Source organism: Liolophura sinensis, chromosome 3, assembly GCF_032854445.1.
Source record: "Liolophura sinensis isolate JHLJ2023 chromosome 3, CUHK_Ljap_v2, whole genome shotgun sequence".
Taxonomy (NCBI): domain Eukaryota; kingdom Metazoa; phylum Mollusca; class Polyplacophora; order Chitonida; family Chitonidae; genus Liolophura; species Liolophura sinensis.
Window position 1 is genome coordinate 25,138,421 of NC_088297.1, and position 23,574 is coordinate 25,161,994.

Sequence of the window (23,574 nt, forward strand, 5' to 3'; positions counted from 1 at the left end):
GCCATGGTTTTGTTTCTGTGTAATAACTACTTCAAAAGAGGTCTGATTTTGACAATATTTTGTTTGTGGAATGTCAGATCCTGTTCCAAGATCAAACTCATCACTGCAGAAGTTTTGCATATTTGATGAATTCATTGATTCTCTATAGTAACGTGTCGAGGAAATGTCTGCTCCAAAATATGTCGGATTTGACAAAATATTATGTGCAAATTCATCCCATGGTCTCTTTGAAAATCAGCTTGCTTCATGCCTAAGTTTTCTGTTTTAGCATGTTACAGGAATTCACCGTGTGCTACACAAGCCACCGTGTGCTCCACAAGCCACCGTGTGTTACACAAGTCACCGTGTGCTACACAAGCCACCATGTGTTACACAAGTCACTGCGTGCTACACAAGTCACCGCGTGCTACACAAGTCACCGCGTGCTACACAAGTCACCGCGTGCTACACAAGGCACCGCATGCTACACAAGTCACCGTGTGCTACACAAGCCACCGTGTGTTACACAAGGCACCGTGTGCTACACAAGTCACCGTGTGTTGCACAAGGCACCGTGTGCTACACAAGTCACCGTGTGCTACACAAGCCACCGTGTGTTACACAAGTCACCGTGTGCTACACAAGGCACCGTGTGCTACACAAGTCACCGTGTGCTACACAAGCCACCGTGTGCTACACAAGCCTCCGTGTGCTACACAAGTCACCGTGTGCTACACAAGTCACCGTGTGCTACACAAGCCACCGTGTGTTACACAAGCCACCGTGTGCTACACAAGCCGTGTGCTACACAAGCCACCTCGTGCTCCACAAGCCACCGTGTGCTACACAAGTCACCGTGTGCTACACAAGCCGTGTGCTACACAAGCCACCGTGTGCTACACAAGCCTCAGTGTGTTACACAAGTCACCGCGTGCTACACAAGCCACCGTGTGCTACACAAGCCGTGTGCTACACAAGCCACCGTGTGCTCCCCAAGTCACCGTGTGCTACACAAGCCACTGTGTGCTACACAAGTCACTGTGTGCTCCACAAGCCACCGTGTGCAGCTTGTCACGTGGTCGTGGTGAAGTAAACCCGTAGAGAGCGAAACATACGCTGGATTAACGGAGTACGACGTAACAGTACTAAGCATAAGCAGCACAAGGTCGTGTGTTTCCCTCGGGCTCTGTCTGGTTTCCTCCCACCATAATGCTGGCTGCCGTCGTGTAAGTGAAATATTCTTGTGTATGACATAAAACACCAGTGAAATAAAAAAACCATAAGCAGCACTGAAGTAAGAGCTTAACAGCTCTCAGATTTAGGATGTGAAACTTCCATAAAGCACAGCATTTGATACTCAGTATATCACAAGATCAGTTTTATGGGCGGACAAAACTGAATATTTATTTATTTGACATGCTTTTTTATGTCACTCGAGAATATTTGTCTCACCTAGTCAAAAAAGCTGGTATGAGACATGATGCCCCACCGAGTCACAATATACTGACTCCAGACATCACATTCCACCAGTCACAATATACTGACTCCAGACATCACATTCCACCAGTCACAATATACTGACTCCAGACATCACATTCCACCAGTCACAATATACTGACCTCAGATATGATGTACACAGTGTACCGACTCCAGACATGATGCCCCACTGAGTCACAATATACTGACTCCAGACATCACATTCCACCAGTCACAATATACTGACCTCAGATATGATGTACACAGTGTACCGACTCCAGACATGATGTTCCACCCAGTCACAGTACTCGTTATGGACACCAGGCATGCCTCACCCAGTCACAATATGCTGACACCAGGCATGATGCCCCATCCAGTCCCAGTATACTGACATCACACATAATGTCCCACCCAGACACAGTTTACTGATACCAGACATGATATCCCACCCAATCACATTATACTGATACCAGACATGATGCCCCACCCAGACACAGTTTACTGATACCAGACATGATATCCCACCCAGACACAGTTTACTGATACCAGACATGATATCCCACCCAGTCACATTATACTGATACCAGACATGATGCCCCACCCAGACACAGTTTACTGATACCAGACATGATATCCCACCCAATCACACTATACTGATACCAGACATGATGCCCACCCAGTCACATTATACTGATACCAGACATGATGCCCCACCCAGTCACATTATACTGATACCAGACATGACACCCACCCAGTCAAAGTACTGAGACCAGACAACACCCACCCAGTCACAGTGTACTGAGACAGACATGACACCCACACCAGTCAGTGTACTGAGACCAGACAACACCCACCCAGTCACAGTGTACTGAGACCACAACACCCACCCAGTCACAATATACTGACACCAGACTGAACACCCACCCAGTGACAGTGTACTGACAACCAGACATGATGCCTGACGTGAATAATTTGAGTTTGTAGAGGTCATATTTATTTTGACACATGTAGAGCTCAATATGGGGGATACACAGTTCATGCAATGGGTAATGTTGGAATTTGAGGGTGGAAGGGGAGAATGGCAACCCTTAAGTCAAAGTAAATCACCTCAAATGTCATGAAAGTTTTGAGCATATAGTTTGGAGTTTTAATATGACTTATAATACAGAAGGGTGAAAATTACTGGAACTTCAGGTGATTTACGTTAAATCACAAACGTTAACATGATTTTTCACCAACAGCTTGGTGAAAAACAGCTGACTTCACAGGCACACACACACACACATGATGCTAGCAAACTAATTGAATACAACAAGTCAACTTCAATTTTTTACATGTTTTTTATTTTTTATCAATCCGACTCAAATTTTTCTTTTCCAAAGAAAAAAAAAAAAACAGAACTTTTTACTTAGTATCACTAACTTCCAAACAATTTTTTCAACATGGCCAATAATATCTGTTTTATACATATGTGGTACCAAAATAAAGGTTGAATGCAGTGTATTACTGTACACATTAAAAATCACGATTTATCGTCTAGAATGAAGTGCCTTGCAGTTCATGAGAAAACTAGTGTTCTGGTCCGACATACGACGGATGAAATTTGATAAAAGAAGATACTACAAATATGAATTTGTACATAGAAATGGAATTGTATACAGCTCCTAGAACAGCCCACCTCACTTCCTGTAATGAGAAAAGAAAATACAATTTATAAATTTAGAGTAAAAATTATCCTTAATCCAGTGAAGAAAATTATGTTAGCCTAACTCAGAGGCAAGCTCTTTTTGAAGCAGACAACAATTTTGTTCCCACAAAGATCAACCAGTTCTTGTGAACTAAATACATTTACTGTAATTCTTCAACCTTTTCGCATCTTTACTTAGTACATATTCAAGCATATTCTGTAGGCATTATGCTGTGGAAACTGGTTAAATTACATTTTTTGTGAAGCCCTGGAATTGGCCAATCCTATCTATGTAGATTTGTCTCCAAAATCAAATTTAAAGTGAGCAAAAAATGAAATTTGCTCTTTCAAATGCCAAAATGTTGAAGAATGAGGGCACTGCTAATTTAGTCAACTATTCACCACATTGCCCCATATCGCATATGTGGAGAAAATATGCTACCAGCCAGAGGTTGTGCTGATGGTAAGCTAGTAATCAGCTCAGAGTGGGCTAGCAGGTAGCTCTGAGTGGGCTAGTAGTTAGCTCAGAGTGGGCTAGTAGTTAGCTCAGAGTGGGCTAGCAGGTAACTCAGAGTGGGCTAGTAGTTAGCTAGTAGCATTTCACAGAGATGCTTTAGCTCAGTTGGTACTGCACTAGTAAAAGGTGTATAATGTAAGCATTGTACGCTGGACATGAAGTCACATGACAGATTACAGAACTAATCACAGGAGGTTTTCATGCCACAGTCAATGGTAATGTTCGACGACATGGAAGGTTTCCCGTCACTGAACACATACAGGAAACCATGAAACCGTCGATGACTGAACAGATTATTCATCATCTATAATCTAAGTTTGTATTTTCTCTTGATCCATAAATTCATGTTTTATTCTCTCTGTGTACACAGTATTTCTGTATTTTGCTTCCTGTGTTTAAATTCCTTTGGTGTAAGGCTGATAAAAGCCTAGTAAGCTATCCTTGCTAAATTAATTTGTTGGCTAATGTCTGAAAATTTATGGAGCAAAAATGTCATCGAAATGAAATATGACCCACATTACATAACTGGGAAGACATTTTATCTAGTTGCTAGCCTATGCTGGCTTCCTCTAAAACCGTACCTGGGATGGTCTGCCTGCAACTTGTAGATGGTCTTAACGCTGCCTGCCGTCATGTAAGTGAAATATTTTTGAGTACGGTGTAAAACACAAATCAAATAAACATATAAATATTTCACTTATTCTTCACATTAGAATTAAAGGAAGAGAAAAAAGAACAAAAAACACACTTCTCCAATATTACTCCTTTCTTCAGACACATTTGAAACAAAATCTGTGGTAGACTTACCTGCGTGCAGCTATCCACTAAGAAGACGATTACCGAAGAGGAATGTAGGAAGGGAGAGAAGCCCAAGGTACCGCAGGTTGAGAACATGTTCAGGTGTGTCCAGTAGCAGTAGTACAAACCAAATATAGCTAAAACAACAAAAAGAAGCCAGGATTACAGATAGGGTTATTTACTGAGGACTACAAATGCATTCAGTGGAAATGATATTAAAACCTTGATAAAGATTGGCATACAGGCCAGGGTGGGTGGGTGGGTGGGGGGGGGGGGGGGGGGGTAGGGGGGTGATGCTCATAATTTACTTGCACATGCCAACTCAGCTGGAAGACGACCTGAATAAGCAACCTAATTGGTCACTAGTTCACAGTTTCTTACCAATCTTACATCTTCATCATAAAACAAAACAGCAATCATACTGATACTTATTTGATTGGTATTTTACGCTGTACTCAAGATTACTTCACTTATGATCAAGATATAATGATAGCAGAGAGAACTAGTTGGCGTGGAGAGTCATTGGACTGATTGGTATCTGATTGGTAAGAAACGGCAGGCAGCATTATGAAGGGGGAAATCCATGAACATCCGCAGGTTGTTAACAGATCTTCCCGCGTATGGCCGGAGAGGAAGCCAGCATGAACTGGACTTGAACTCACAGCGACCACATTGGTGGGAGGATCCTGAGTCCATTCATACTGATACAAATCTAGGATATATGGATGACAGAAATGAGCCATATTTGAGTCAAAAGACTCAACACCCTTCAGGGGATACCACAGCACTTTGCCATGTTACAATCTAACCTTCCTGACCTCAAGCTGATAAAGCCTACAGCTAGCGTGACATATCAGATCACTTGGCCAGCTAAAGTTTCCAATGTCAAACAGAAGGTTAACGAGTTACTTGACTCACCTGCCAAGCAGATATGGAATCCGATAGCACTCAAAGATAAGGGGAAGTTTGATACATTTACTCCGATCTTCAGCCACTGGAGAACAAATGAAACAAATACTCAATATAAATAAAAATAAATAAATAATAAATGTGAACTATATTTAAAAAGTAGACACCACACAACCTGCCTTAACATGACGTTCCTGCTCGAAGACATGGGTAAATGAGCAAATATGAATTTAAAAAGAGTTAAGAAACATGTAAAATTCAAGCCAGACTAAGCATTGCTCACGTAAAAGCATTTACATGTGATTATCTCCCCTTACCAAGGCAAACAGTATCAGGAGAGGGATGGCAATAAGAGCTGTGAAGGCGGTTGACACGGCTTTCGGTGGGCGTTTCTCCGGAACACGGAACTGGTGCTGGAACAGGAAGAAAATAGTGATTACAATCACAGCATCATTGAATGAATGATTGAATGACATTAAATGATCTTTTCAATGAATGACTAAATGCTGTTTAAGGTCATCCTCAAAAATTTTTCATTCATATAACAAGCGAGAGAGAGCGTGCTCAGAGTTTAACGTTGCACTTAACAATTTTTATATGACGTATGACGTCATATGACGACGAAGGGAATCTTTAGGTTGCATGCACGTGTAATGTGCCTCCTTGTTGCAGACAGATTTCCACCTCTCTTTTACCTTCATGCCTGAATACCAAGCGAGGGAGCTACAACTTCCTCTTTTAAGGTCTCCGTCTGCCCCACCCCTGAGCCACTTACTTATCAAATAGCCACATACTATCAGCGAGCCAGGTACTATCAGTGAGCCAGGTACTATCAGTGAGCCATGTACTATCAGTGAGCCACGTTCTATCAGTGAGCCATGCACTATCACTGAGCCAGGTACTATCAATGAGCCACTTACTATCAGTGAACCACGTACCATCAGTGAGCCACGTACTATTGGTGAGCTACGCACTATCAGTGAGCCACTTACTTATGGCCAGTGACTCACGTACTATCACTCATCACCAACTAACAGTGAGCCACGTACTATCAGTGAGTCACGCACTATCATGGATCCACGTACTAACAGTGAGTCACGCGCTACAATGAGCCACGTACTATCAGTGAGCCACGCACTATCACTGAGCCACGCACTATCATGAGTCATGCACTATCAATGAGCCACGCACTATCAGTGAGCCAGATACTATCACCGAAGACGTACTATCACTGAGCCACGTACTATCACTGAGCCACATACTATCACTGAGCCACGCACTATCAGTGAGCTACGCACTATCAATGAGCCACTTACTACCACTGGATATGTACTATCAGTGAGCCACGTACCATCAGTGAGCCACGTACTATCACTGAACACATTACTATCACTGAGCCATGTACTATCAGTGAGCCACGCACTATCAGTGAGCCACGCACTATCAATGAGCCACGCACTATCAGTGAGCCCCGCACTATCAGTGAGCCACGCACTATCAGTGAGCCATGTACTATCAGTGAGCCACGTACTATCAGTGAGCCACGCACTATCAGTGAGCCACATACTATCAGTGAGCCACTTGCTATCAGTAAGCCACATACTATCAGTGAGCCACGCACTATCACTGAGCCACGTACTATCAGTGAGCCACGTACTATCAGTGAGCCACGCACTATCACTGAGCCACGTACTATCACTGAACACATACTATCAGTGAGCCACTTGCTATCAGTAAGCCATGTACTATCAGTGAGCCACGTGCTATTACTGAGCCACGCACTATCAGTGAGCCACGCACTATCAGTGAGCACGCACTATCAGTGAGCCACATACTATCAGTGAGCCACATACTATCAGTGAGCTACTTGCTATCAGTAAGCCACGTACTATCAGTGAGCCACGCACTATCACTGAGCCACGCACTATCACTGAACCACGTACTATCAGTGAGCCACGCACTATCACTGAGCCCACGTACTATCACTGAACCACATACTATCAGTGAGCCACTTGCTATCAGTAAGCCACGTACTATCAGTGAGCCATGTGCTATTACTGAGCCAGGTACTATCACTGAGCCACGCACTATCAGTGAGCCACGTACTATCAGTGAGCCACGTACTATCAGTGAGCCACATATTGTCACTCAGTAACTTAGACACTGTATAACGACTTGGTCATGATATTACCACATACTTAAAATATTATCTCTTAGACAAGGGGTTATCACATAGGAAGGTACCACCACTTAAGTACAGTATTATCCACAGTTATCACATAGGAAGGTATCACCACTTAAGTACAGTATTATGACATTTATCACATAGGAAGGTATCACCACTTAAGTACAGTATTATCACAGTTATCACATAGGAAGGTATCACCACTTAAGCACACTATTATCACAGATATCACATAGGAAGGTATACCACTTAAAGTACAGTATTATCACATAGGACGGTATTACCACTTAAGTACAGTATTATCACAGTTATCACATAGGACGGTATTACCACTTAAGTACAGTATTATCACAGTTATCACATAGGAAGGTATCACCACTTAAGTACAGTATTATCACAGTTATCACATAGGAAGGTATCACCACTTAAGTACAGTATTATCACAGTTATCACATAGGACGGTATCACCACTTAAGTACAGTATTATCACAGTTATCACATAGGAAGGTATTACCACTTAAGTACAGTATTATCACAGTTATCACATAGGAAGGTATCACCACTTAAGTACAGTATTATCACAGTTATCACATAGGAAGGTATCACCACTTAAGTACAGTATTATCACAGTTATCACATAGGAAGGTATCACCACTTAAGTACAGTATTATCACAGTTATCACATAGGAAGGTATCACCACTTAAGTACAGTATTATCACAGTTATCACATAGGAAGGTATCGCCACTTAAGCACAGTATTATGACACTTATCACATTTTCTCCCACTCACAATAATTTCTGGTTTCTTGGCGTACTGGTTTTCTTTCTCTCCCTCGGGTGCAGAGCCTTCTGGGAAGGTTAGGGAAACATCAGCCTACAACAAGAACAACACAGTTACATAAAATGTCCATTTCCACCTGAAAGTCATGCCAGAAACTAAAAACAAATGCTGACACTTCAAAAGCATTGTCTGTACAGAAAATAGTATAATACCACTAGGACATTAAAGTATGACAAGAAGAGCTACAAATTCCTAGAATGAATCTGTTTGTCTCCCTTAGATCAGGGTGTCTATCAGATTGCAAGACAGCTGAGTGGAAAGAGACAAGTTGATCTGGCACCTCAGTTTATACAGGGGTCATAGAGGTCAACCCGCTGTCGTCATGACAACAGAAAATGCTAGTTAATCTGTACATCCTGAGACTAAGTATATATCTGATTTGCTGTTTTATGTCATACTCAAAATGTACACGACCAGTTCCTTAAAACTGAACTACAAACCTTAGACAGGTTACTGGCACCGATCAAGGCACAAGTTAAATCAAAAACAAAAGTATCTATTACGGCAACAAGTTTTGGAAATTTTTTGGAAAAAAAAACAAAAAAAAAAACATTCCACATTGTATTTTTCATAACATTTTGTACACATTTCCAATAACTTCCTCTCTACTAAAACTCACCACTGTCCATGTGAAGGGGTTTTCTATGGCCAGGTCTCCTATGATCAAATCCATGCTGTATTTCCCAGATAGGTAACCAAACTCCTTAGCATTGGCACCAACATCCTGTTAAAGCATACATAATCCTCACACTGTGAACAAAGGTAATCTTCACACTGTGAACACAGGTAATCCTCACACTGTGAACACAGGTAATCCTCACACTGTGAACACAGGTAATCCTCACAGCCTCTACCTATGCCAGTACATATTTATTTGATTCTTGCTTAACACCATGTTCTTCCCTCGTACAATGTTGGTCAGGTGTATTGGAACAGAAACCTGGAGACTAAGTCCTCAACCATTGGAAAACTGTTACTGACAACCTTTCCCATGTGACATGAAGATATGCTGCGCCATATTGGTTGAAGACATGAGTGATTGAGAGCTTTAGAGTTTAAAGTCCTACATCTGTGTAACAAATTTCCAGTCATATGACTTAGAGTGCATTAGCCTGCTTGTCACAGAACGAATTTCCATTGCTCTTTCATCTAGTGCTGTTTCACTGAGACGACTGTATACGCTATATAGCCAGTAAATGCTGGTAACTCAACCAGCAAACCAAAATCCAAATACACTTAAAAATATGAAGGTAATGGATCTGGAAAACATTGAAAAGGGACAGATAGGGTTTTCCTTCAGCTACACATACCTTACATTGCAAGCTTGTGATTCAACAGTGCTTCATTTCAGGGTTGTCAAGGTAAGACACATGGCGATGCACAAACAGAAGTGTAATACCCAAAACAACATGTGGAATCGTTACTAATATAAATATAAGTATAGGCATTTTTATTACAGGTAAGCAAACTTGAATTTTCAGCCTAATTTCTACTGCTTAAAATAGTTTTTTAACCATATCTCACCAGATCAAACTTGTTAAGGAGGGCTCCGTCAGGTTCTGCGACAAAGATTATCTCCTGGTTGGTTTTCTGGTTCATCAGACGGACAAACATCTGCAACAAAAAAGTTTTTTTCTGTACTGATGATCAAATGACATTACGTTGAAATGTAATGGATTTTAATACTTTTATATCCAAGAATTTGGTACTTACTTCAACATTATAAACTCAATTCAAATGCTTGAAATTTTTTTTCTGTAGAAAATCTCCAGATTTGCTTTATATTTTTTTTTTCAGAACCCTAATTATTTATTAATTTATTTGAACATGTTGAGCATGGAGGAAGCCACTAATGTTCCCCAGATACCTGACACACCTGACAAAAGTCATGTGATCTCACTGGCTGTTGCCAGTTGACTGTGGTAAAAACAAGGCATTACCTGCAGGAGTCTGAGCAGTTCTGATAATATCACACATTATAAAAATTAATATCAATTTCAGAAATGTTGTATCAAGCTTAATCCAAACATGAGCTTTTCGAGAGTCCGAGTCTCACCTGGTGCACGGTTATCAGCTCCGAGGTGGCCTTGTCCCTCAGCTGGAACTTCATCACCAGCTTCTGATGGTAGTCAGCCTCCAGCGTGTTTGCAGCTTTGTTGGGATGTTGCAGTCTGTGAAAAAAACACGTTTACTTCCATCAACTTCAAAGTGATTGACACATATTCACTTAATGTTTAACATTTTTTTGAAGTAAAACATTTTGCTTGTTTCTGATTTGCTTCTTCTACATTGTAGGGCCTCCTAAGGATTTATAGTGAAGTTCAGTTAATTTCTTATCAGACAAAGGTAAGCATTTGTATCAGAAGTATAACTTTTACATAATTACGTGTTTCTACAAGTTTCAGGCTTTTAGTTTTTGGGGATTTAGTAGTTTAGATTTACTTACATGTAGTAGTATTTGGACTTTTTGAGACTTACTTGGTAGTTTATGGACTGACTTGATAGCTTTTGGCTTAATCGATAACCTTAGACTGACTTGATAGCTTTGGCTTAATCAATAACCTTAGACTGACTTGATAGCTTTTGGCTTAATCAATAACCTTAGACTGACTTGATAGCTTTTGGCTTAATCGATAACCTTAGACTGACTTGATAGCTTTTGGCTTAATCAATAACCTTAGACTGACTTGATAGCTTTTGGCTTAATCGATAACCTTAGACTGACTTGATAGCTCTTGGCTTAATCAATAACCTTAGACTGACTTGATAGCTTTTGATTTACTTGGTAGTTTTTGACCCACTTAGTCATTTTTGCACTTACTTGGTAGTTTTGGGGGCGGTTGTCTGATCTTTGTCACCCACACCAATTTCCACATTTTCTATCACTACTTTAGTCGTCACTTTTACTTGCAGCTGAAAAATGTAAGACACGTGAAACAATCTGATCAAAATACAGCTAATATAAAAAAAACAAATGAACTAGAATTTTTACAATAATTTATCTAGCCAGACATTTGAAACATAAAAATGAGACATTACACATGAAACCAAACAAATTAGTACCATAACTGCTGAACCTATTTGCATGTGAAAGAGCAACTTTTTATGCAAATTATACACATTTGTAACGTGATTTTGGAGACAAAACTACATTGTTTGGATTGGATAGTTTCAGGACTTCACAGAAAGTACCATTTTGACAAGCTACAAACAAGGATGCCTTCACAATATGCTTGAATAATCACTTTGCAACATAGGAAATGGTTGAAGAATTACAGTAATCAGCAAGTAAATCAGTACAGTATTTATTTATTTATTTGATTGGTGTTTTACTCTATACATAAGAATATTTCACTTATATGATGGCAGCCAGCATTATGGTAGGAGGAAACCGGGCAGAGCCCGGGGGAAACCCATGACCATCCGCAAGTTAAATCAGTACAGTAATCAGTCAGTAAATCAGTACAGTAAATCAATAATTCGTGACATTTTTCACCCACTAATCACCCACCTGTACTAAGTTGATGAAAAATCAATGATACTATGTGTAGTATGACTAACAGTAAATCATGTCACCTGTAATATAAGATTTCCACCTAATAAACATCCACTTGTAAAATATGTAAAAGTGAAAAATACCTCTGAAACAAATTAATCAATATATTCTTAGGATAGATAAAATAATGTTAGAAAAGGTGATAAACACTGGAGCATCAAGAAATCACTGCAGATGCTCCACTGATGCAAATCAGAAATCAGGGGAGACAACACCAGTGGATCTGGAATCCAAAATCAACCAGAGGCTTTAACCTTGAACTGACCTCTGCACCCTTGGTCCCAATGAGCCGAGCATCAGCTTTTCCTGGAGCCACGGACAATGTGAGTTTGTAAAATCCACGGGCAGGCTTCACCTCCATGAAATTTAGCTCATACAGAGAACTGTGAAAAGGTAAGCATCCTCATTAGTTTAGAACAACTTCACGAATAAAAACAAAAGTGAGTTTGAAGAACCTGTGAATTGGCTTCATTTCTGTGAAGTTTAGCCCCTAGAGAAAACTGTGAAAATAGGACGTTACCAAATTTATGCACAAAAATAAACTGAAATATATTCCACATATGCAAATTGTGCATTTTAACATTTAAACCAAAGACAAAAACATTGTACACTAGAGCCTGACTAGAAATGAAGATCGAAGATTTGTACTGTTCGTCCCCCTTAGATCAGAGTGTCTATCAGATTGCCAGACAGCTGAGTGGAAAGAGACAAGTTTATCTGGCACCTCAGTTTGTCCAGGGGTTACAGAGGTCAACCCACTGTTGTCATGACAACTGAAAATGCCTCCAAAGAAACACATTACATGCTAAATTAGCGGACTATTTCGCATAAAATTTTGCTCTGTGAATATTTTAAGTCAAAACCATACACTGCAGGAGGCCAAATTTAAATATGTTACCACCTACAACCCTGTTTTAACCATAATTATTGACTACACTTTCTGAAATTAAAGTTTCAACCAAGTTTATCAGAAAATATGTGTCTATGCTGGAAATATAAATGACATTTTCTCCGCTTCTAATCACCTAAGTTGATGAAATCATGCAAGTCAAGACTTACTCTTCTGATTTTACAGCTGTGAACTGTTTCTTACTCAGTACGACAGCTTCGTCCACTAGGTGGCGTGCACTGTCGGCCGTCACAGTTAGTTTGCCCAAACTGCCACCAAGAAGATTTGTCACTCGAACCTGTATAAATGATTGAGGAAAGTACAACACTTAACTGACATTGGATTTAAAACTTTTCAGTATCAGGTGCTCCTGATTCTCCCATCATATTCTTCATACAGTAGGGGACGCCTAGATACCGCTCAGTTTTGATCTCTTTGAGGAAAGTATGTTTGGTGAAGACTATTTACTTTATTGGGTTTTTCACAACGCACTCAATAATATTTTATGACGGCGGCCAGCATTATCATGAGAGGAAACCAGGCAGAGACCAGGGGGGGAAACCCACAACCACCCACAGGTTGATGCAGGCCTTCCCACATACGGACGTCAACATGAGCTGCTCTTGAACTCGACAGCATTGGTAAGAGGCTAGTGAGTCATTGTGCTGCACTGACACATTAACCATCTCAGCTACAAGACTTTTTTAGTGTATGAAGATTTTTAATGTGAATATCCTCTGTAAAGAAAAACAAGAGAAATTTCTTTGGAATTCTACACAATGTTTGATTCCTCAATGATATGCAGTTTTTATTTCCTAATGGGGCCTGTACATAGATCTTCACATCATGAATTCACCAACGCTAAATGCTTTTTGGGATGTCATTTTTCGCAAATGGTCATTTCTCCCTCAGGAAAGTAGGACAGCCATACTTTCGGAAATTCGTCTAGCAGAGTATCTTGGAATCAGAACTAAAACATAGTCCCAGTGCTATCTGTTCACTTCGTATTCCTAAACACAAAAATTGTTTATTTTGCAACGCTAATGCAACTGTTTAAGTGGGAGAGAGACCTTGTAACTGTATATTCCTCGATAAGAAAGTCCTTGGTGCTTCGCGCCTCATATCTTATCTAGGGATGTACAGTTACTTGGCTTTTCTCCACCCTGTCATTTGGAGTTCCTGTAACCATGGTAATAGACTTACCTGGACCATGTTTGCTGATTGGCTGACAGCGACAGAGCTGGCTAAAGTTACGGCGATGGGAATTTGATACTGAAACAACAAGAGTTTAACTTGATTACAAGACAGGTAAATTTACCAAGATAAACAATGAATTGGTTTATAAATGACACTCACCATTTCCTTAACTGAGGTGTAGAAAATTTCACAGGCAATGCACCGAACCATTTAAACATTCATTAAAATTTTACTCTAAGGTCTTAAATCTTTAGAATGTCATGGCTTGCCTACTTCAGTCAAAGCTTTAAATTTCCTTGTATCTTTAGTACACTGCTTCATTTTCAAGTTGAATGATGTCCTAGCAATATAAAAAATACTATATATAAAACCATTTTGACCTGTTTTAAGATTTTATTTTATTTAAATATGTTTCAAGATTTAAATTAACTTAAGTAACATTCAGCATTTCGAATTACTTTTCGGTAGTGATCTGCACAAATATTAGCTCTTCCCCTCACAATTTCAGTTTTACTCAATGTGCATTATATCAGAACAATAAGTAAGACCTACTTTGTTATCTGTGAGTGTTCTGATGGCAGACAGGAACTGGTACGCAGCACGCAGCTGGTGGACATGCTTCCGACTCAGAAAATAGTTTGCAAACTTTACAACCTTATCCTGTCAAACAAAAAGAAATGAACAATTATAAAATCAACTAACGACAACATGTAATATATAATCAATTAATATTATGATTAACATGGTTGTCAAAACTAGGTCAGTGGAAATTTTGAAAAAAACAACAACAACAAAAAAAGATAACTCTGAACCTTTATTTTGCAGGATGAAACAGGAAAATTCTGAAAGCATCCTCTGATATCATCAATCTGTCGACATGGGGGTACATTTGCATGTCTGCACAAAGATGGCTTGTCGAAACTTGCCATCAGACATTTTCTGAGCTTAATCCTGAAATATTTTATTCCAAACGGGAGAGTCACCTCAAGGGAGGTAATTCCCAGGTGTGTCCCTGTTACAAGGATATTACCTCAGATATAGTTGGTGCTTTCTTGGCTTTTTCCGCTAGTTTATAGGCCCCGTCAACGACAAGTGCTGAAATGTACAATCCTCCTTCAAACTGAAACAAACACAAAGGTAGGTAACTCTACTTAACATTCATCCACAACAAACACAAAGGTACTGTACTTAACATTCAGCCACAACAAACACAAAGATACTGTACTTAACATTCAGCCACAACAAACACAAAGGTAGGTAACTCTTCTTCACATTCATCCACAACAAACACAAAGGTAGGTAACTCTACTTAACATTCAGCCACAACAGCACAAAGGTAGGTAACTCTACTTAACATTCAGCCACAACAGCAATATTACTGTAATTCTGAAAGTTTATCTTTCATGTGCAAAATGTTTGAGAAATTAGGGTGCCATGATAGGCTTGAATCTTTATATATATATATATATATATATATATATATATATATATATGTATGCATATGCAAAATAACAGCATATTCTCACTGTCAAGTTTTTGGTTTATATACAAATGCACAATATCTAACCTGTAAATATACCAAATCTAACTTGTAAGTACACCAGACCTTACTCGTAATTCAACTTGTAAATACACAAAAACTTAATTGTAAATAAAATTTTACTTGTAAACACAAAATCTTACTTGTAAATACTGTTCATCCACTTCATCAGCTTGAGCAACAACATCTTCTATGTTTTCAAAAAACTTTGTGACATCGCCAGATAACTGTGAGGCCACATGGAATGCGTATCCCATACTGTAATAGAACAAGCAGGGTTAGCGGAATTAACAACAAAACTGGAAGGATTAGCTCATTACCTCAACGCAGGATTATCAACAAAACAGAAAGGATTAGCTCATCACTACAACGCAGGATTATCAACAAAACAGAAAGGATTAGCTCATCACTACAATGCAGGATTATCAACAAAACAGGAAAAATTAGCTCAATACTTCAACGCAGAATTATCCACAAAACAGGAGGGATTAGCTCATCACTTTAACGCTGGATTATCAACAAAACAGCAAGGATTAGCTCATCAATATCACGCAGGATTATCAACTTAACAGGAGGGATTAGCTCATCACTTTAACGCTGGATTATCAACAAAACAGGAAGGGATTAGCTCATCATGTCAATGCAGGATCATCAACAAACAGGGAAGATTAGCTCATCACTCTGAATGCAGGATTATCAACAAAACAGGGAGGATTAGCTCATCACTTTAAGGCAGGATTATCAACAAAACAGCAAGGATTAGCTCATTTCAACGCCAAATTACCAACAAAACAGGAAGGATTAGCTTGTCACTATCACGCAGGGTTATCAACTTAACAGGAGGGATTAGCTTATCACTTTAATACTGGATTATCAACAAACAGGAAGGATTAGCTCATCACTATCACGCAGGATTATCAACTTAACAGGAGGGATTAGCTCATCACTTTAAGGCTGGATTAACAACAAAACAATAAGGATTAGCTCATTTCAACGCCAAATTAACAACAAAACTGGAAGGATTAGCTCATCACCTCGATGCAGGATTATCAACAAAACAGGAAGGATTAGCTCATCACTATAACGCAGGATTATCAACTTAACAGGAGGGATTAGCTCATCAACGCAGGGTTATCAACAAAACAGGAAAAATTAGCTCAATACTTCAACAAACGATTATCAGCAAAACTGGAAGCACTAGCTCATCACCTCGATGCAAAATTATCAACAAAACAGGAAGGATTAGCTCATCATGTCAATGCAGGATTATCAACAAACAGGAAAGATTAGCTCATCACTATGAATGCAGGATTATCAACAAAACAGGAAAGATTAGCTCATCACTACAATGCAGGATTATCAACAAAACAGGAAAAATTAGCTCAATACTTCAACGCAGAATTATCCACAAAACAGGAAGGATTAGCTCATCACTTTAACGCTGGATTATCAACAAAACAGGAAGGATTAGCTCATCACTATCACGCAGGATTATCAACTTAACAGGAGGGGTTAGCTCATCACTTCAACGCAGGATTATCAACAAAACAGGAAGGATTAGCTCATTATTTCAACGCTGGATTATCCACAAAACTGGAAGGACTAGCTCATCACCTCGATGCAGGATTATCAACAAAACAGGAAGGATTAGCTCATCATGTCAATGCAGGATTATCAACAAACAGGGAAGATTAGCTCATCACTATGAACGCAGGATTATCAACAAAACAGGAGGGACTAGCTCATCACCTCCATGCAGGATTATCAACAAAACAGGAAGGATTAGCTCATCACTCCAATGCAGGATTATCAACGGAGCCAATACTCTGTCTGTGAACTTGGAGCCCCCACATTGGCGGGAGGTTCCTGGGTCACAGCTTTGCCCTAGCATGACACCCTCTCCGCCACTTATGCCCCATGCAGAAATTACATCACCACTCAAAATTATATATACCTCAGCCATCATATATTACATAACACTCAAAATTATATATACCTCAGCCATCATATATTACATTAACACTCAAAATTATATATACCTCAGCCATCATATATTACATTAACACTCAAAATTATATATACCTCAGCCATCATATATTACATCGCCACTCAAAATTATATATACCTCAGCCATCATATATTACATTAACACTCAAAATTATATATACCTCAGCCATCATATATTACATCGCCACTCAAAATTATATATACCTCAGCCATCATATATTACATTAACACTCAAAATTATATATACCTCAGCCATCATATATTACATCACCACTCAAAATTATATATACCTCAGCCATCATATATTACATCGCCACTCAAAATTATATATACCTCAGCCATCATATATTACATTAACACTCAAAATTATATATACCTCAGCCATCATATATTACATTAACACTCAAAATAACTTGAGCATTTAAACTTTTCATCAGTGTTGATAAATCGAATATCATTCAAAAATTTACTTTCACATAAAAAAAATACATCCACCAAAATTTCTCACCACTAGAGCTAAACAAACTGATAAACCCACACTTACCTTAATGGAGAATCATCTTTTTTCAAAGCTCCTAAAAGAGCTGCACTCACTTTTTTATCATCCACTGCAAAAAATAACAGCATAAAGTGAGAAAAAAACCTGCCTCTGACAACAAAAAAAAAATTATCGCAGGGAAAAAAGTCCTGGACGAAGAATGTACATGTATGAAAAAAAAAGATAGCAGTTTCAGAACTGGGTTGTGCATAAAACAGGATCAACAGACAACTGGGTTTTGTTTTGTTTTGTTTTTCCTCATCACCCAAATCACAGGTGATTCAAAATCCTTCAGGGTTTCCAAAGTTAAACTTAGTCACTGGACTTTTTAGATGCTATTACAGTGTCAGTGCAAGGTAAAATTTTGCTTACTCAGCTTTTCATAAAATGAAAGTAAGAGATAATCAAGAACTATCATACTATTATGAAAGTACTAGATAATCATGGGAAACACTAGACATTTATGAGATAATCCTGAAAGTGAAAGTGAAAGTTAATGAGACAATTGTGAAAGTACTAGATAATCCTAGAATATAATGATAATCATATAATCCCAAACACAATCAGACAATCATGAAAGAACAGGAAAATTATGAGATAGTCATGAAAAGTACCAGAAAACCATGAGATAACCAGGATTTTAATGTCCTCTTAATAAAATATGCAACTGATTACCTGCTAGTCCTAAATTTTTAAGGGCAAAAAATGCATAGAAAATATCTGACACAGACGAGTCTTCTTTGATTGTGTCAGTCAAGAGTTGCTTCCCATTTCCAACTGATACCTGTAAAAAAATAAGGAAGATAATTTATTAACATGAGTAACATGTAACAGTGAACTGGTTTTCAAATCTGGCTGTAAAAAAAACAAAAATACTTTACACTAGCTCATACAAATCAGGCAAAGGAATAGAAAACGTGATATGTTAAACGTGTTATGTACGTATATGTATAACATATCAATGTTCTTGTGCACGTTAAAAACAAAAAGCAATAAAGAACTCAGTCTGACCTTGCAATTCTCCAGCCCTTTGCTGGCAGCTGCTGCATGATACATGGATTCCACGCTGTCAATCTTCAGGCTTGACGTCACAGACTTACAAGCCTCCTGAAGAAAACAAGCATGATACCTGTTTGTCAGGAACTGGTTTCACAAAGCCACGTTGCTCTAAAGTCCAGAAATTTAACTTTCCTGCAAGCCCTAAACAAAACTAACTAAAGCTAGATTCTCAAATGATCTAAAAATTGTATTACCTCAGCTCGGAATATACAGACCAAATTATAATGATTTGACACAAATACTAAAGAGTTTAATCTGAATTACAAGTGAAGCAGGATCCTGAGCTTCACTGACATTGCACATCTGAAGCAGAGCTGAAAAGCGCATTTTGTACATCCTTTTAACACGTTCGAGAACCTTTTTCTTGTACAATGGTGGACAGATTTTATAACTGTAACAAATATGGTTAGGACATACTTAGTACCAGATATTTTACTTGATTGATTCCATTGATGTTTTATTCAGAAATTTTTCACTTATCTAACAACGGCAAGCTTTTACATAATGTGTGAACAAATTCAAGTAGAGCCCAATGAAAATCCTTTACCTGGTATCCTGTACTGGACAAACCAATAACTTATTTTGATTGGTGTTTTACGCTGTACTTCATAAATCATATTATCAGTGGTACAGATAATTTTTTGTCACAGGGAGTTCAGTACCCCCACCTTTTAAAGAGAGGAGTGCGTTATTCCACATCTTTTTCAAATACTCCACACTTCACAATCAACCTGTGTGGGGTTTATTTCAATAACTCACTCACTGACAATTTTATTCTGTGCTTTTCAATCCTTATGCTTTGATAGCAGGAGTTGCAGTATTATTTTTTTTCCACGGTAACCTGCCTGATGCGATCGGTAAATTTTCTTGGAACATTTCCTGTACTGTACAAACCTGTTAACAACTGCGGTCTTTGGGTCAAAAGACGATAAAACGGTTGCTGATATACGCTAAATCCAAATGTACATTAGAAGACATTAGAAATTTATTATTTTGTGCTTTAATTACTGGCAGTATATAGTATAAATCTGAAGCATTTCTGTGCATATATTGCTAGCTGTTCTCATATTTTTATTCCACTGCATTAGCTTCTCTCTTCACAAAATCTTAGGTACATGTATATGTCAGGTACTAATACTTTAACACTGCAGACTGACAAACCAATGATTGGTGGGGATTTGAAATCAGACATTTGGGAGCGATATCAGGATGATTTTGTGTAACATAGAAGCAGACCTTGCAGTATAGTAACCAAAAAGACCATTTTAACCCTTTGCTCTCTCCTTTGGGGCAAACACTCGAGAATGTCACAAAGGCAAATATCACTGTAGGCATTCTCCATGGCTGTTGGTTGCGGCACAGGAGCTTTTGCTGTAGTGGTTCCGCTTGACCATTGACTTAAGCCAGAGACACAACAATCAACAGTCAAATCTGCAACCTCACTACAAAAAATGAACCACGCACACCATTACAAATGTGTTTACCTGTTGTTTGGGCACAGGAATTCCCAGTAATTTGAGGCCCATTATGGAGTAATGGGCACTAGCCCCATCAGAGTATGGCTGGGCCAGCTCAAACACCGTCTTCAATCTCTGCTTGTCCACTGTGGTCAGGTAAGTGGAGGGGGTGAGGGCCTGACCCACCACACACAAGGCTAACAGCCACAATACTGATGTGCCTGACAAAAAAAACAACAAAAAAGAAACAGGTAAACCAGTCTGAGTATGGTCTGGTGCATTCATTAAAAGTCACAAGGACTGTAATAAATGGGGTTTGATAATCTTGAGCTATTCATGGAAAGTAACTGAATACAGGTAAATATAAATTACAAACAGAGCCCGGGGGAAACCCATGAGCATGCGCAACTTGTTGACAGACCTTCCCACGTACAACCGGAGAGGAAGCCAGCATGAGCTGGACTTAAACTCACAGAAACCGCATCGGTGAGAGACTCCTGGATCATTACGCTGCCCAAGCACGCTAACCAACTGAGTAACTGAAGCTCAGGTTATCAATTGCACATGAAAGTCTGGATGCTGGGAGTGAGAAAGCATGCCTCAAATCAGCCTTCAAATGAGAACTGGTTCCTTTTATTTCCCTGTTCCAGGCACCTCTAATATGAGTGCCCCAGAATTTTTGTTCAAAAAATTTCATTTTGTGGTATTTTTATACCTGTTAATTAAGATTTTTTTCCATATTATGCACATTTTGCTTCAACGGTCAGATTTGTTCCGAAATTACGTCATTGTTGATACTGCTCCAAACTCTCCTCCAAAGTTCTCTGAGCTTGGTGAACCGTGTCGCTACAGTGTGGGCAAGGTGATATGTACACAGAAACTGCATGGCTTCTTGGGGCCAATTTAGTGCCCTCCTGCACCCTTACACCCGATCCATTTGGTTCTCCACACCACCGCCCCCATTCCGCCACACCCATTAGGTCTGTGCCTCGCAGAGTTCTTTTTAAACAGGAATCATTGCTCACGTCACCTCTGCAAGCTACTTAATTTCCAGACTAACCGCTGGGACCTTAAGAAAATTGAATGTTGAAGTAACGTTTACTCCTCAAAGTGAAAGCTGAAAAATTTTTTTCGTACTGTTATATGTTATTATACATGATAATCTGCACATTAAGAAATAAACCAAAGCGTTTAATGTATCCTTTAAAATAACACATGAATTCCATTTTGATAGACTAGCTTTGCAGACAATCTACTGCATAAATTTTGCATTAGTTCATTTTTTTTTCTCCGAAAAAAACGAACTCTATCTACAGTCTTCAGTTTAAGCGATTTAAGCGAATCAAACGAACTGCCATATCAGTTGGCCACTGCATAGTGATATGTTTAATCATCACTGTGTAAACCAGCAATCGACAGTGAGAGGCTTTCAACGCGAGTCTACACAAGAAACAAATCCAAAGAAACAACAACAACAGTGGTTCAACTCGTGAAACCTTTCCAACAGAAAGTTCAAGTTTTGCACTTACATATTTTCACGATATTCCCCGAATCTACCGATACCCAATATATATGCCTAAATATGTGTTTAATGTGCACATTTCTTCATTTCACAGTAGGCAATCCTTCATTCACAAACATGAGTAGACATACAAGCGGGTGTACGGATGATTACGCAAAGCTGCTTAAAAACCTCCGCAAGATATATACAAGCTGTCAATTTCAGCTTTTGCCTGAATTCTTAAATAATATTTTAATCATTCATTTTCTTTTGTGTCTTATCTGCTGATAATTTCTAAAGTAAATACATGTACCAGCTGTAGTTCACTCAGATGCAATCAGTCCACATTGTATAGTTTGTGTCGCTATCGTTTGTCAAGAAGACAGTTCAGTTCAATCCAAGTCCGAGTTGAGGCTTCCAAGGGATCGGAAGCTGACAATTTGTGGCTGACAATTCTTCGCAATTCTAAATTTAGAATCCTACTGGATTCTTGCACGAAATTTTGAAATTTTAGGCCTGGGCGGTGACTAGGTTAGCCACATTTACACGTTGATAATTGTGGCAATATTTAAAGACTGGTTTGGGAAAGAGAGAGGAGAGGTTTCTCCATCAGTTTATTTTCCGAGCCATGTCCTTTCCCACAAAATGTGTCTCCTCTGCCGGTTGGTGTCACGATCCACACTTCGGGTGCATCTGTATTTGGTGGGAACAGAACATGGTGCAAAAAGGCACAAGCTCTGTCCCTCACACCACAGTCAGTTACATTAGCAGATGCATACACTAGCCAACAGCTCCTGCCACACATCCATTGGAAAAGTCCCACTGTGTTTGGAAGTTGCTTCATTAAAGTTTCAATGTTGATGAGACCATCGAATATCAGATAGTCAAAGCTTGTCGCAATCTAGTGAGTGTTTGTAAGTTATATTTTATGTTCAAAAGGGTAATGTTTGAAATGGCTATATTACTAAATCATTTCATTCTGGACAGGTTACCGGTTAGCACTTGACTTTTCTTTTTTTTTTTTTTTTCTTGGTTGTCAATTTCTTGTAATACAAGAGATTCCTGGCGCATTTTGAACTTTTGACATTGGAATTGATGAATATACATGCACAAAGTCTACGTGTTACAATAATTACATTTGGGGCCTTGATACAGTGAAGTTGTGACACGAAAGCCTATCATTACAACACACGTGGCAAAATGGCTGGCCTAACGAAAACTGCAACTCGTCGACAACACAGGGAAGTCGAAACATCCCCCATCATTCCAAAAACTGGCTCCAGTTTGAAGTCAAATCATAGTGCAACATAGATTGGTCGTTGATTGCATTTTATGACCGGGAAAACTGGCCAGTTTTTGCAAAAAGTACACCAATAACTTACCACTTGCCATCTCTCGCTTTCGCCGGTGCGACACGCTAACTATAAGGATTAGCTT

At 39.1% G+C, this 23,574-nt stretch overlaps 1 protein-coding gene across 1 annotated transcript; it reads right to left on the bottom strand.

Moving 5' to 3' along the window:
* Positions 1 to 4,476: 4,476 nt before the first annotated feature.
* Positions 4,477 to 23,559, bottom strand: LOC135463624 (dolichyl-diphosphooligosaccharide--protein glycosyltransferase subunit 2-like). The gene is given in 20 exon segments (XM_064740964.1): positions 4,477 to 4,547; positions 4,550 to 4,594; positions 5,376 to 5,451; positions 5,684 to 5,779; positions 8,343 to 8,426; positions 9,013 to 9,117; positions 9,918 to 10,007; positions 10,450 to 10,564; positions 11,215 to 11,306; positions 12,215 to 12,332; positions 13,009 to 13,136; positions 14,042 to 14,110; positions 14,588 to 14,695; positions 15,066 to 15,155; positions 15,719 to 15,833; positions 18,127 to 18,190; positions 18,796 to 18,904; positions 19,132 to 19,227; positions 20,664 to 20,857; positions 23,520 to 23,559. Coding segments are annotated over 20 exon segments (1,875 nt in total). The 5' UTR covers positions 23,530 to 23,559.
* Between the last annotated feature and the right edge of the window lie 15 nt (positions 23,560 to 23,574).